This window comes from Bufo bufo, chromosome 7 (genome assembly GCF_905171765.1).
Source record: "Bufo bufo chromosome 7, aBufBuf1.1, whole genome shotgun sequence".
Taxonomy (NCBI): domain Eukaryota; kingdom Metazoa; phylum Chordata; class Amphibia; order Anura; family Bufonidae; genus Bufo; species Bufo bufo.
This window is the reverse complement of record NC_053395.1, coordinates 161,018,937-161,032,352: the sequence shown is the minus strand read 5'-3', so window position 1 is coordinate 161,032,352 and position 13,416 is coordinate 161,018,937. Positions and strand designations below refer to the sequence as shown.

At 42.3% G+C, this 13,416-nt stretch overlaps 1 protein-coding gene across 1 annotated transcript in view; it reads right to left on the bottom strand.

The window, feature by feature from the left end:
• The window catches only part of SPAG16 (sperm associated antigen 16), a 1,151,519-nt gene that overhangs the window by 399,236 nt on the left and 738,867 nt on the right, over positions 1–13,416 (bottom strand). The window contains exon 14 of the mRNA XM_040440778.1: positions 12,073–12,138. Coding sequence (XP_040296712.1) covers positions 12,073–12,138 — 66 coding nt within the window. The remainder of the gene's footprint in view (positions 1–12,072; positions 12,139–13,416) is intronic.

Below are 13,416 nucleotides of genomic sequence, written 5' to 3'. Positions count from 1 at the left end.
GATATCTGTCAAAACCATAGTCATCCTGGAAAGCCCATTGCACCAAGTGGATCAATGTTGAAAACTGAATATTCTTCTGCCAGTCTACACTAAAAAGAAACAAAAAAACAAAAACAATACACAGCACACTGACATTTTCCTGGTATACATGCATGTTCATCTGTTATCTGTAAAAGCCCACACTATAGGGCTGAGTCCAAAGAACCAGGTGGAGAAGTTACTGTTGCACCACGACACAGCAGACTACCTTCTCCAATCTTCACAGAAGTCCACCACTTCCACTAGTGATAGAAGCAGGAGGTCCTTAATCACCTCCATTATTCCCAACAGGACTCACTCAGAACCCCTATCGGCCTTCCCACCTTAAGCTACTGAGCACCACCGTTGGGCCCTCTGTTGGCAGGAAGCACTATGCGAGCAGCTTGCTTTATGTAGCTTTATTTACAGGAGGAGAAAGTAGTATTGGCACCAGGTAGAAGCTCACCAAAGGCACAAAAAAGAGTTTGCATGCCAGGGAGGATTTTCTGGTGACCAGAAAATTGTATTCACGAATCATGATGCAAAAATGGTATAAGAGCAGCAGCCCAATGAATGTAACCCTGGTGTGTCAACTGGTGGGCCTGGTCTGTCTTGCCCACTTCTCACATATAACATTCCAAGGAGGGTCAGCGATAAATGCTTTTGACAACTCTCCAGATGTAACACTATCTAGGGAATGCAACAAAGGAGAGAAAAGAAAAAAAGGATGTGGCACTCACCAAAAAATACTCTTTGCAGCTTTATTCACATAAAAAGGTCAGCGTTATACGGGCAAAACACAGCTAGAAGGCCTCTAGCTGTGTTTTGTCCGTATGACATAGAAACATAGAAACATAGAATGTGTCGGCAGATAAGAACCATTTGGCCCATCTAGTCTGCCCAATATACTAAATACTATGGATAGCCCCTGGCCCTATCTTATATGAAGGATGGCCTTATGCCTATCCCATGCATGCCAATGACGCTGACCTTTTTATGTAAATAAAGCTGCAAAGAGTATTTTTTGGTGAGTGACGCATTCTTTTTTCTTTTCTCTCCTTTGTTGCAAATACTACTTGTTTTTCATGCTGAGCACCACCACTACTCACATTCGATCAGTGCAGCACCAAATGAAATCCCACACCTACAGCAGTGCGACCGTACCCTCTACATATTACTATCTAGGGAATGCTTAGGTTATGTTCACATAGCAAAAAAATACACATTGGCACAGAATCTATGACAGAAATCTGAGGCTGTCCCTCAAACGCTAGATTTTCAGTTTACATGCTGCCCCCGAATTTGGTTCCATTCAATGGAGCTAATTCACAAAAGGCAGCTGGTCACAGTCTTCTTACGAAACGGTGTCAAGAATGAACATGCTCATTTCTTTTTTTCTTATCAACATGGATTCCACATCTGTGCACTGCGAAATCTGTGTTATGAACTATGGCGCAGATTCCCATTACAATCAATTGGCAGTGAATGTTAGGCATTTTTTGACACGGATTTGGGGGGTACTATTTCTCCTTGGAGAAAGAGGCCCTTTTCATGGCAAAAAATAATAATAAAAGCTCTGTGTAAAACATTTCCCAAGATGTTACATTTTTGTCTTATTTTGATACTAGAAGGAAAACTGGTAGCAAATTAACTACTTTTCATTATATCCTTCCAGACCCATAGGAACAAGGTGAATTTTTTTAATGCTGAAAACACGCAAAACTGTCTACAGAACATGTTTTATTGCAATAATGAGTGTAGGTACAAGGTAAAAAAATAACTGTCTTCATCTCCAGGCAAATCCAATTTGTAGGTCAGTGGAAACCAGTTCATATTCTACAGATCACATCTTCTCCAGCTTTCCTGTGTGACTAGTTCGCTATCTTTACCACCGCAGTATTAATTCCTTTTGTTACAGATTAATAAAAATAAAAAAAAGTTGATTTCTAGATATAGCAGTCTAAAAGTCACTGAAACCTTCAGATATAATGGTGGCTCCAATGACATGCTACAAAATGTAATAAAAATAAAAACACAACAAAAAGACACAATCAAAAGATAGCCTTGGCATACATAGCATAGCAGTAGAGTGCCATAGTAATGGATATGATGGGTGAAAAGTGTAAAACGGCTCAAATATCTCTTGTTTAGTCTTATAAAAGTATGTTCGCATATGCATGCAGTAGTGTAGTTTTTCTATATTCTTTTGTCTGTTTTGTGACATCCTAGATGACTTGTCACTGTACCCTTTAAATAGAAGCTGTAAGCAACATCTTATAGAGCAGAAGGAGCTGAGCAGATTGATATATAGTTTTGTACAAGAAGATTCTGTAAAATGTTACCGTATTTTTCACCCCATAAGACACACTTTTTTTCGCACACAGTGGGAGGAAAATGTCCCTGAGTCTTACGGGGCGAATACTAATGAGCGCTTTCATTATGGAAGCGCTCATTAGTACTGGAGGATCAGGAAGCGGTGAACGCAGTGCTCCCTGGTTCCATACTCACTGCTTCCTGCTCCTCAGCTGTCGGCTGTGCTGCGGCTGCGCACAGCATGAGAGATGGGTGACAGCACAGCCGACGGCAGGAAGATGTACATGATGTAAGGAAGAAGAGAGAATGCGAGGTTAGGCGCAGCGGCACCCGGAGTTGGAAAGGTATGTGGATTTTTATTTTATGTGATCTGAGGCTGGGGGCTGATATGAGGCATGGGGGTATCATCTGAATCGTCAGCATTTATATTGGGGCTCTTATCTGAGGTCTGATTGGGGTCATTAACATTGGGGTCTGAGCCGAGTTCTGATTGTGGGTCTGATTTGAGGTCTTATTGGAGTCTTACTAGCATTGGGGGTCTGATCTAAGGTCTGATTGAGGGTCTTAGTAACATTGGGGATCTGACTGGGTCTGTGACTGTGGTCTGATTAACAATGGGGGTCTGATTGCTAGTCTGATCTGAGGTGTAATGAAAAATATTTTTTTCTTATTGTCTTCCTCTGAAACCTAGGTGCGTCTTATAGGGTGAAAATTGTCGATATATATTTAAACCTCTGAAGTCAGAAAAAGAAGAGGTTTAAAATATAGAAATTACAAGTTTTACTGAATCTTTTCCAACAAAAATATGTATCAGTATGCTCAGCTCTTCCTGCTCTATAACATGATGCCTGCGGATTGTACTGCATTTGTGGTAATACGTCCCCTTTAAAAGGGTTGTCCCATGAAAAATATTTTACAGTCTTCAAACCAGCACCTGGATCTGAATGGTTTTGTAACTGCATGTAATTAAACATTTAGTATAGCCACTTAGTTATTCAATAAAATCTATATGCATAGCGCCACCTGCTGTTTGCTCTTTATCTGGTGGACACACATGTTCATTTCCATCCTTTAACTGCCATGAGATGCAGCAGAAAGGACCTGCCCCCTGAGCTGCCAGCTTGAAATAAATCTAGCACAGCAAGTGGAGCAATAAATGGGAAGATCTCTGGACCCATGTGAGATACAGGGCTGGTTATAGCTTTGTTAGAAAGGTATTGTCATGTACTATATGATGCTTGATTTTCATATTTTTTCTTTAATAACGAGTAATGTTGAGCAAATCGAACCTGACGAAGTGGAATTCAATCCGAATTTCAGGGAAAATGCGATTTGCTGCGAAGCCGAATTTCCTTTTGTTTCATGGTAGCGAATCTATTTTACCTGAATGGCGATAAACTAATAAAAAATAAATAAATCATACTTACCTCATCCATTTGAGCGCAAAAAGCCGGCCGCCGCCATCTTGATGGAAGATCACGTGCGAAATCTTGTGTACGCTGACCTATGATGTCACCATGCTGGCCGACATGATGACGTCACCATGGGTCGTGCAATATTTCACGCTAGATCATCAATGAAGATGGCGGCGGTTGGATCTTTGCTATCAAATGGATGAGGGTAATATTGATATCAGATTCCACGATCAGCTATGAACGCGGCATATGAGAGGTATCCACAACTTACAAAGAAAAGCGCTTTGTGATCAAGTAGTTCCTCACAAAGTGAATTTTTTTGTAAAATTCGGTGAAGCAGCCTAATCGAATTTTCCAATACTTCGCTCATGGGTAAACCCCTTTAAGTAATTTTGGCAGGCAGCACTTGCAGCGTCCCACTACGTGTGTGTGGGCACTGCTTAAAAGCACTTTTTGGTCTTAATGTATTGTGCGGTATTGTATGATTTTGTATTAATATATCTGCAAAATCCCTGTTACCAGGCAGATTAGGTGTAATTTATACATCCCACCACTAGATGGGGATAAAGTTCAGGTCTTATAAATACCTAGTTCAGGCCTAGTTTAGTCAGTTCAGACCAGGTTGATTAAAAATGTAGTCAGAGATGAGAGCAGATCTGAGGAGGTCAGATCAGATTAGTGGGAGAGAATGTAGTGTGAAGGACTCCATGACACAGATTAGTGAGTGGAAGCAACTTCGCTAGGAGGTGATACTAAGATGTGAGGCGCAGAAGAGTGTTTTCCTTCTGTGGCCGGACTATAGACCAGTAGGAGAAGAGTTTGCCTGCCTGGAATAGAAACAAGCTTCCTAAAGAATCATCAGTGATAAGAGCCATTATTTAGGGCCACAGACACCTTTGCATGGTGGAGGATTTATAGCTTCTGGCAGCCACACCATACTTCTGAGAGACAGTTGAGTTTTCCTGTCCAAATGTTCAGCTTGTAGGGAAAGAACAAGGAATAGGATCCAGCACATCAATAGGAACAAGGTACACCTTACCCACAGCTCCAAAGTCAAACCTGAAAAGCCTAGAAACTGTGGATTTGCAGAATCAACTCTGTAATATCAAGAGACTGCATTTTTGTACTGCTGCAACCAAAGTCAGCAAAAGTAAAAGTTGTGAGTTGCATCTTACCACTGTCTACCTCATTATTACCACTAATGGTTGTACCACTATTAACGGTACTGGCGTCACGACAAAAAACATCAAGGGACTCAGCCTCAACAAGCACCCTAAGCACCCCTAACATCAAGGGCACCTCAACCACCATCTTGGCTGATGCTTCCCTACCACAGAGAGTGCCCCGGAGGATTTTGTGCTGTCCACCTCAACACAGTGCTGCCAGCCCAGGGAGGCTTTCTGCTAACCGTGAGTAAACTGATGAACTGTGTGTTATTATTTGGCCCCTCATCGGTCCACCATGGACCTCACGTGTTGCCCCTGCGCTACTGGCTGGCTGCACACTCTCATGGGAGGATTCTACACTGATCCAAGGCTTCAGTTCCATTCATCTGAAAAGGGTTGTTTTGGCTCATCTGCCATGTGTGAATTCATCCTTTGGGACTTAAAGTCTTTGCTGGATTTATGTTACTCACCTCTCTTGGCTCTAGCGGCACATCTCTTTTAGGGGCCCCGGCTTCGGGTTGCCAGGGAAACAGCCAGATAAGGGGAACAGCAGATAATGCTGCTCCTGGCAGCCTTTTTTTTTTAAAGAGACTTCAGGCAAGGTGTGCCCTTTTTTTAAAGGGTGCACGTCAGCTGAGGATTAAGGTATATCCTTTGCTTGGCTAGTGTTCCTGTGCTAGTTGACTTTCTGCTTTCTGATCCTGACCTCAGACTTTTTGCTGAAATATGCTCATGTCTGGCCCGTCTCCTGACTACAGTTGCTGTATCTGGACTGCTAATTAATTTACAACCCGACTGTGTTGCGGATATTGTTACAAGTTCAATCACTGACTATTCTGCGAACCACAGCCTGGGAACCCAACTGGAAACATGCATAGCTCTTTGTGTGGGTTAACAAGTAGGATATGCCATCAATATCAGATCGGCAGTAGTTTGACTCTCCCTGTTCCCACAATGAGCTGTTTGAAGAGGCCGCAGACCTCACTTAAGCCCTGCAGCCTCTTAATTGTTCACTTTGCTCTATACTCCTACACACAACACATTTAATAGTGAAAGTTCTGGGTGTTGCAGTTTTGTAATAGTGAGTGTATTTTCCACACTATAAGACACTTTTTTACCCAAGAAAACGGGGCCAAAATGTCCGTGCATCTTATAGTGTGCAGCACTTAAAGAGCTGCAGCGTTTGTGACCTAAGTAGTTGTGGTTGTATGTGAGGAGGTGAGGGACTGGGGACATGACATGGTTCTGAAGGATAAGTAAATAGACATGAGAGGAGGGCCAGGACCATAAGAAATAGCCTCTCCCGGTCCGAGACAGAGACAAAAGGACTGGGAGAGTATGTCAGGCCTGCCTTGTGAGACTGAGGGCAAGAGAACAGGAGAACCATAAATAGTGGCGGCTGACCTGCTGGTTGGTGTTGTGGCTGAGCGTGGGGAGCCAGTGTCGGGAGTACCAGGAGTAGAACAGCTCTGGGGAGGGCACATAGATGACAATGGTGAGGAGCAGTGGAGAGATGCTCCGGGTATATGACAAGACTCGGATGCTGTCTCTAGGCTTTTCTCTTGGATTCTAAAAGTGTGGATCGCTGCCGGAGCAGTCCTGCCCAAAGAGGTTCACCCTGCTGCCACCCCAGGAATATAACCCTGGAGGCACTGACTTCCTCCTAGCCTATCAACTCATTATCCCCCGGGCGCTTATCGGCACAGATATAGCCACAAAGGGTTCCACAGCCCATTAGGAGGACACGCTTGAGGATGTGCTGTGCAGCTGGAGGTCATGATGCACAAGAACTGGCATAATCTGCAAGTACCGTACATTAGATCCCTGGAGAAGGGCAGCGACGAGGACATTCCTAGGAACAAAAACATCAGGAACAACAGAAGTACCTGCAGACTAGGGCCATACAAGTGACCACTGGTCACATTCTGGACTGTTACTAATGGGCACTGGGCATTTGATACACACTAGACTATTACCAAGGAATATATTATACACACTGGACCATAATTACATACTGGACTATTACTAAGGGTCTAATAACAGTGTCATCCACAGATCCCCCATAACAGTGTGTTCTCCACGGATCCCCAATAACCGTGTCTCCTCCACAGATCTATTAAATATTTTAGCACACCTTTAGGTTCAAAATATTTTTTTATTTTTATTTTCCCCCATCTAAAACCTAGGTGTGTCTTATGGTCTGGTGCGTCTTATAGCCTGGAAAATATGGTATATGTATGGTCTATCCTAAATATAGGCTATCAACATTGAAATCCCAGAATAGCTCTTTAAGGGTGAAGACTGGGGAGATCCTTAACACTGGGTTCAGACCTGAGCGTATTTGATATGCGCGTTTAACGTGAGTCTTTGTCGCGCGTTTTTGTGCACGTTTTTGTCCATAGTCAACGCGCGTATTACGCGCGTTTGTGTGATTGACAGCAGTGTCCTATAGCCGCAAACGCGCGACAAAACGCCCCAAAGAAGCTCAAGAACTTGTTTATGCGTCGGGCGTTTTTCAGCGCGTTCGAACGCGCTGTAAAACGCAAAAATGTGAACCAGTCCCATAGGGAAGCATTGGTTTGCATAGGTTATGCGTTTTACAGCGCGTTCGAACGCGCTGTAAAACACGCAAGTGTGAACTTAGGGTAACACTCTGCACTACAAGTGTAGCCGGCTCTAAACCAAATGCGCCCTTGTGTAACTGCTGTTAAATTCAAATGGGGGAATACAACACTCATGTTCTCATGACCTTATTCTGCGGATGGGGATAAGTTACGTGTTTGTCTAGGGCAGCAATGGCTAACCTTGGCACTCCAGCTGTGGTAAAACTACAACTCCCAAGATGCCCCCCTTGCTTGGCTGCTCTCAGAACTCTGTAGAAATAAATGGAGCATGCTGGGAGTCGTAGTTTCACCACAGCTGGAGTGCCAAGGTTAGCCATCACTGGTCTAGGGACTACTCCTTTAATAACCGGGGGCAGATGGATAAGACAGGAAATTTCTTGTGGTAATTAAATAGTAACAAAAAAGAATCATTTGACATAATGACCATGGCAAACACATTAAAATTTGGCATTATAATTGTAAATAATTAACGGTTACCTACATAACATCAGAAAATACCTATATCTTTGCAGGAAATGTATCTAAGGGTACTTTCACACTAGCGTTTTTATTTTCCGGCATAGAGTTCAGTCCTAGGGGCTCTATACTGGAAAAGAAATGATCAATTTTATCCTCATGCATCCTGAAGGGAGAGCAATCCGTTCAGGATGTATCAGGATGTCTTCAGTTCAGTCTTTTTGACTGTTCAGGACGAAGATAATACCGCAGCATGCTGTGGTTTTATCTCCGGCCAAAAAAACAGAACACTTTTTTTCCCATAGGAATGTATTAGTATAAAAATACTGCAATGCCAGATTTGTCCTTTCAGTCTGCGCATGCGCAGACCTTTAAAAATGTGAAGAAGAAAAAATAGAAACTGATCCGTTTGTCTGTATGATAAACGGACAGACGGATCCGTTCTTGCAATGCATTTGTGAGACGGATCCGCATCTGGATCAGTCTACAAATGCGGTCCGTTTGCATGCAGATTGCCGGATCACTCTGCCGCAAGTGTGAAAGTACCCTTAGCTGCATAATTTTCCATCTAGTTCACTATCCCAAGTAGTTCCAACCAGTTCCAACCTTGACATTTCCCTTTAATTTGCTTTAAGTGGTTTAGATCATTTTCATAGACCTTTGATAACGCACAGATTGTTACAGAAGTTTTTCATTGTACAGAACAGATGTATAAAAGACGGCCATGTTATATCCAGCATGGGATCTCCACAGCTTTACATGATTGAAATATGCAGCAGAGACATCTTCACACCAAAGAGGAACCCGCTGCGATGATTTGAAAATGAACATATTTATATTAAAGGTTCAGCCAGCTTGGCTGCCTGCTGCGTGGAATTAATTTGCAAGGCAGTAATTATATATTCTTGAGCCCCTTCCTCATCGCCTGGAATAATAGATGCAGGCATCATTTTGTTCTTACTAATTTACTAGCTGAAAATGTCTCACCATTTCTAAAACACATGGTTGGAGATCAACAGTAACACTCTTGTTTAAGAATAACAGCTTCGTCACACAGATCTGCTGCAAACAGAGGCTCTTATCCAAGATCCGCATAACACAGATCCAGAAAATTCACTGTCCTTTTGTATTTCTGATGAGTACTTAAGTGATATGAAGTCTATGGTTAGAGCAGGTTTCATAGTGTGGTAATAGAAGTACTACTTTACCCTGAACAGTTAGCAAAATACAGGTTGTGTGTTGGATGCTCTTTACAGGGAAACCTGAGTATATATTATTATCACAAGTAAAATGCTATTATTAAAGCAACCGCAAAATAACCTTGTACAATGGTTTTACAGATCTACTGCAATAAACAAGTAGTAGTACTGGAACAGTTCTACATTTCCAGTTTTCCCATTTTTTTGGAAAAATTGGGATTCTATAAAATCAGCGTTTTAGGTGATTCAAGAGAACAGAACAGAGGAAGAGTGACAGAAAGAGAGAAAAAGTAGAGGTGAGAGAAAGAGAGAGAAAGAGAGAGAGAAAGAGAGAGAAAGAAAGAGAAAGAGAGAGAGAAAGAGAGAGAGAAAGAGAGAGAAAGAGAGAGAAAGAGAGAGAAAGAAAGAGAGAAAGAGAGAGAGAAAGAGAGAAAGAAAGAAAGAGAGAAAGAGAGAGAGAGAGAGAAAGAGAGAGAGAAAGAAAGAGAAAGAGGGAGAAAGAGAGAGAGAGAAAGAGAAAGAGAGAAAGAGAGAGAGAGAAAGAGAGAGAGAGAAAGAGAGAGAGAAGAGAGAGAGAAAGAGAGAGAGAAAGAGAGAAAGAGAGAGAGAGAAAGAGAGAGAGAGAGAGAAAGAGAGAAAGAGAGAGAGAGAGAAAGAGAAAGAGAGAGAAAGAGAGAGAAAGAAAGAGAAAGAGAGAGAAAGAGAGAGAGAAAGAAAGAGAAAGAGAAAGAGAGAGAGAAGAGAGAGAGAAAGAGAGAGAGAGAGAAAGAGAGAAAGAGAGAGAGAGAAAGAAAGAAAGAGAGAGAGAGAAAGAGAGAAAGAGAGAGAGAGAAAGAGAAAGAGAGAGAAAGAGAGAGAGAAAGAAAGAGAAAGAGGGAGAAAGAGAGAGAGAGAAAGAGAGAGAGAAAGAAAGAGAAAGAGAGAGAGAGAGAGAAAGAGAGAGAAAGAAAGAGAGAGAAAGAAAGAGAGAGAAAGAAAGAGAGAGAAAGAAAGAGAGAGAGAGGAAGAGAAAGAGGAAGAGAAAGAGGAAGAGAAAGAGAAAGAGAAAGAGAGAGAGAGACAACCAGAATGTCATCCACAGCTTTTCAGGGCACTTTTGATTTAGGTCAGATGGATTTTGGTTCAGAATAAAAAAGAATGGTTGATTTAGTTTAGTCAGACCCAAACTAAATTTACAGAAATACTGATTTTGGAGGCTACTGAAAAACAATATTAGATTTTTGGCACAGTAACCCATAATCTCCCACCTCTGCTGCACTTTATAGGCTGTAAAACCTTCTGAAGGTGTTTGAAGGGAACCTGTCTTGTCGAACATGGTGTCTGAGCTGCAGATGTCCACCTTATTTTTTACCTGATGAAGGGGAGTAAATCCCCGAAACGTGTTGTACTGCTGCAATAATAATTAAACTAATCCTGAACCAAGATCCGATTGAAATTCTGGCTGGTCCTTAGCGCCGTAGTAAACTTTCTTCTCTGGAACTCTGAGCTGCAGGCGACATGGTATAGAGCAGGAGGAGCTGATAGATAGATTGATCTATAGTTTTGTGGGAAATGATTCAGTATAACTTGTATATTGATCATTTAAATCCCTGCTCATTCTGGTCTTTTAAGTCCAGGAGGCGGTCCTATCAGTGATTGACAGCCTTCTCTCTATGACTGTGTATACAGAGATAGCTGTGGATCACCGACAGGACCGCCTCCTTGACTTAAAAAGGGTTGTCCAAGTAATTTTTAATTGATGACCGATCCTCAGGCTGTTGGACCCCCGCCGATCAGCTGGTTGAAGAGAAGGCATGCATCGTGCCAGCGCTGCCTTTTCATCATTGTTTACCTGCTTGCTGCCGCAACAGCAGTGGTAAGCAGTGTAATTTCAAAGGGACGGCTCTGTAGTATACCCTAGAATGGTAACAAGCTGTCCCATTGAAGTGAATGGGATGGCTTCTTGAAATTACACCTGGTGACCGCTGCTGTGGTGATGATGAGCCGGTAAACAATGAAGAGATGGCAGCCCTGGCACGACGCGCAGCCTTCTCTTCAACCAATTGATCGGCGGGGGTGTCAGGTGTCGGATAGGTCAACAATAATAATAACTTGGACAACCCCTTTAAAGCTCACAATGAGCAGGAATTTAAAAGAATGAAATACAATTTATACTGAATCTTTTCCCACAAAACGATATATCAATCTGCTCAGCTCCTCCTGCTCTATAATATGCTGCTTGAAGATCACTTCACAATTTACTGGTGAGAGGTTCTCTTTAAAATAAACTTGTAGAAATCTGGCAGTGAAAAAATGGGGATATATCCTACTGGTAACAGAAAATGGATGTGGTATATTTTCCGTTGTCTACATGACAGAGAGAACAATGGCAGAAGATTTCTGCTTCAGCCAGCTACCTTACAAAAGAAAAGGCTGCCTAGACTCTGTCTTCTTCAGACTTGGGTAACAATAGCCCATATTTGTAGCACTAATGTAAGGGCACCTAGACATTGTCCTAAATTGCGCCAAAACTTGGAAATTGATGCAATATGGTGCATCAAATTTTAGAAAAATATACTGTGTCTAGGTTGCCAAGGGGGCCTAATGGGAAACGGCGTGGCTTAGCGGGAAGGGTGTGGCCCAATATGCAACTTTTCGCCCTATAATTACACCACAATTTTAGTGTATAATTATGTCACAACATAAGCCAACCAATAGTTATTATAAAGTTTAAGAAAACCATCTAGTCATGTACCAAATGTATCATTCAGCCTGAGCCACTGTGATACATTTGATGCATATATAGACAGCCTAAGTTTATGCCATCTATACCTTTAGTAAATCTGTCCCAATGTGTAGATGACCCAACTTTTGGGTATAAACGCTTGCATCAGTCACTTACCTTCATGTTAAACGTGGCGTAGTTGCATGAGTGAAGGTGGCCATAGAAGGTCTGAGCGCACCCCCCCTGAAAGAGAAACAATGGATAAGGATCTGTTGTACCACAGTCATAAATATTCTTATATCATGTCCACCCCAGTACATAAGATACGTTTCCTAACTGAATCCGCTGTTCAATAAATGGTGTACCCTGAGCTTATACAGTCCTGTGGTCTTGTGATGGATTTATGGAAGACAGAATCATCTTAAAATGTTCCTAGCAAATTCTACTTTTAAGAAATACTGGCAATGCGATTATCTGGGCCAGGAAATCCGTTCACATTTACAGTAGTTAGGTCTACACGAAAGGAAAGCCTACTTATTACCTGCTTCCTGGTATTGGCTCCTGTACTCTCCGGCTTACATTGCTCTGCTTGGGTCGCTGAATGTAAACTTCAAGTTTGATGCCCCTGTAGCCAATCCCTGGCCACAGTGATGACCTGCTCCCCTTGCATCATGTGACCATTTGGCATAAGGCAAGGGAAGTACGTCACCACTGGGGCCAGTGATTGGCTTCAGTGGCTTCAAACCATAAGTTTACATGCTGGGAACCGAGCAGAGTAGCAGTGGCCAGACAGGAGCTGGGAGCCAATGTTGAGAAGCAGGTAAGTAGGCTTCCCTTTGCAGGTCTGCCCAGGAGGGTATACCAAACCCCCTCCCCCTAAACATGCAAAACCCCATTTAAGTAATTAAATGTCTGGTTTGCTGTGTGGTATGACGCATGGGACATCCTGGAAGTAAATTAGTTAAAGCTGCACATAGGAAGGGACACCGCTTAATGAATGCAATATATCATTACAAATTAATACTACTCATTTTGAATAACTTATTGCATTTCAATGTAATAATTCATATTCCAGCAATTTTTTTTAAACTTCTGTATTAACTTTATTTATTACAGTGCACAGTAAAACAACCACCACAAAGTCATGTTACTGGAAATAATTCCTAAATTAGTCATTCGACTCATTTCATTAACAAATTAGGTGGTCTTTTGGTCTGGAATCAAAAAAAGAGTGAACCTGGATCACACATCAACATGCTATGCTTTAAATAACTGCTTCTCAGCATAATTAGCATCGCTTCTTTGCATCATAAATAGTATAGAGGCCCCTATGTTGCATGCTATACATGAGGCATTAGTATACATTTTGATCAAAAAGCCCACTCACCACGACAAGGTTGCCTCCTCGAGTGGGAAGCTACTCTAAATTTGGTGCGGTGACCACAAGCGCCACAGCACGACCCAGCAGCCAAACAGCACCCCTGCTGCTTGGCAATGCTGCTTGGCACTGGGCCCCACCAA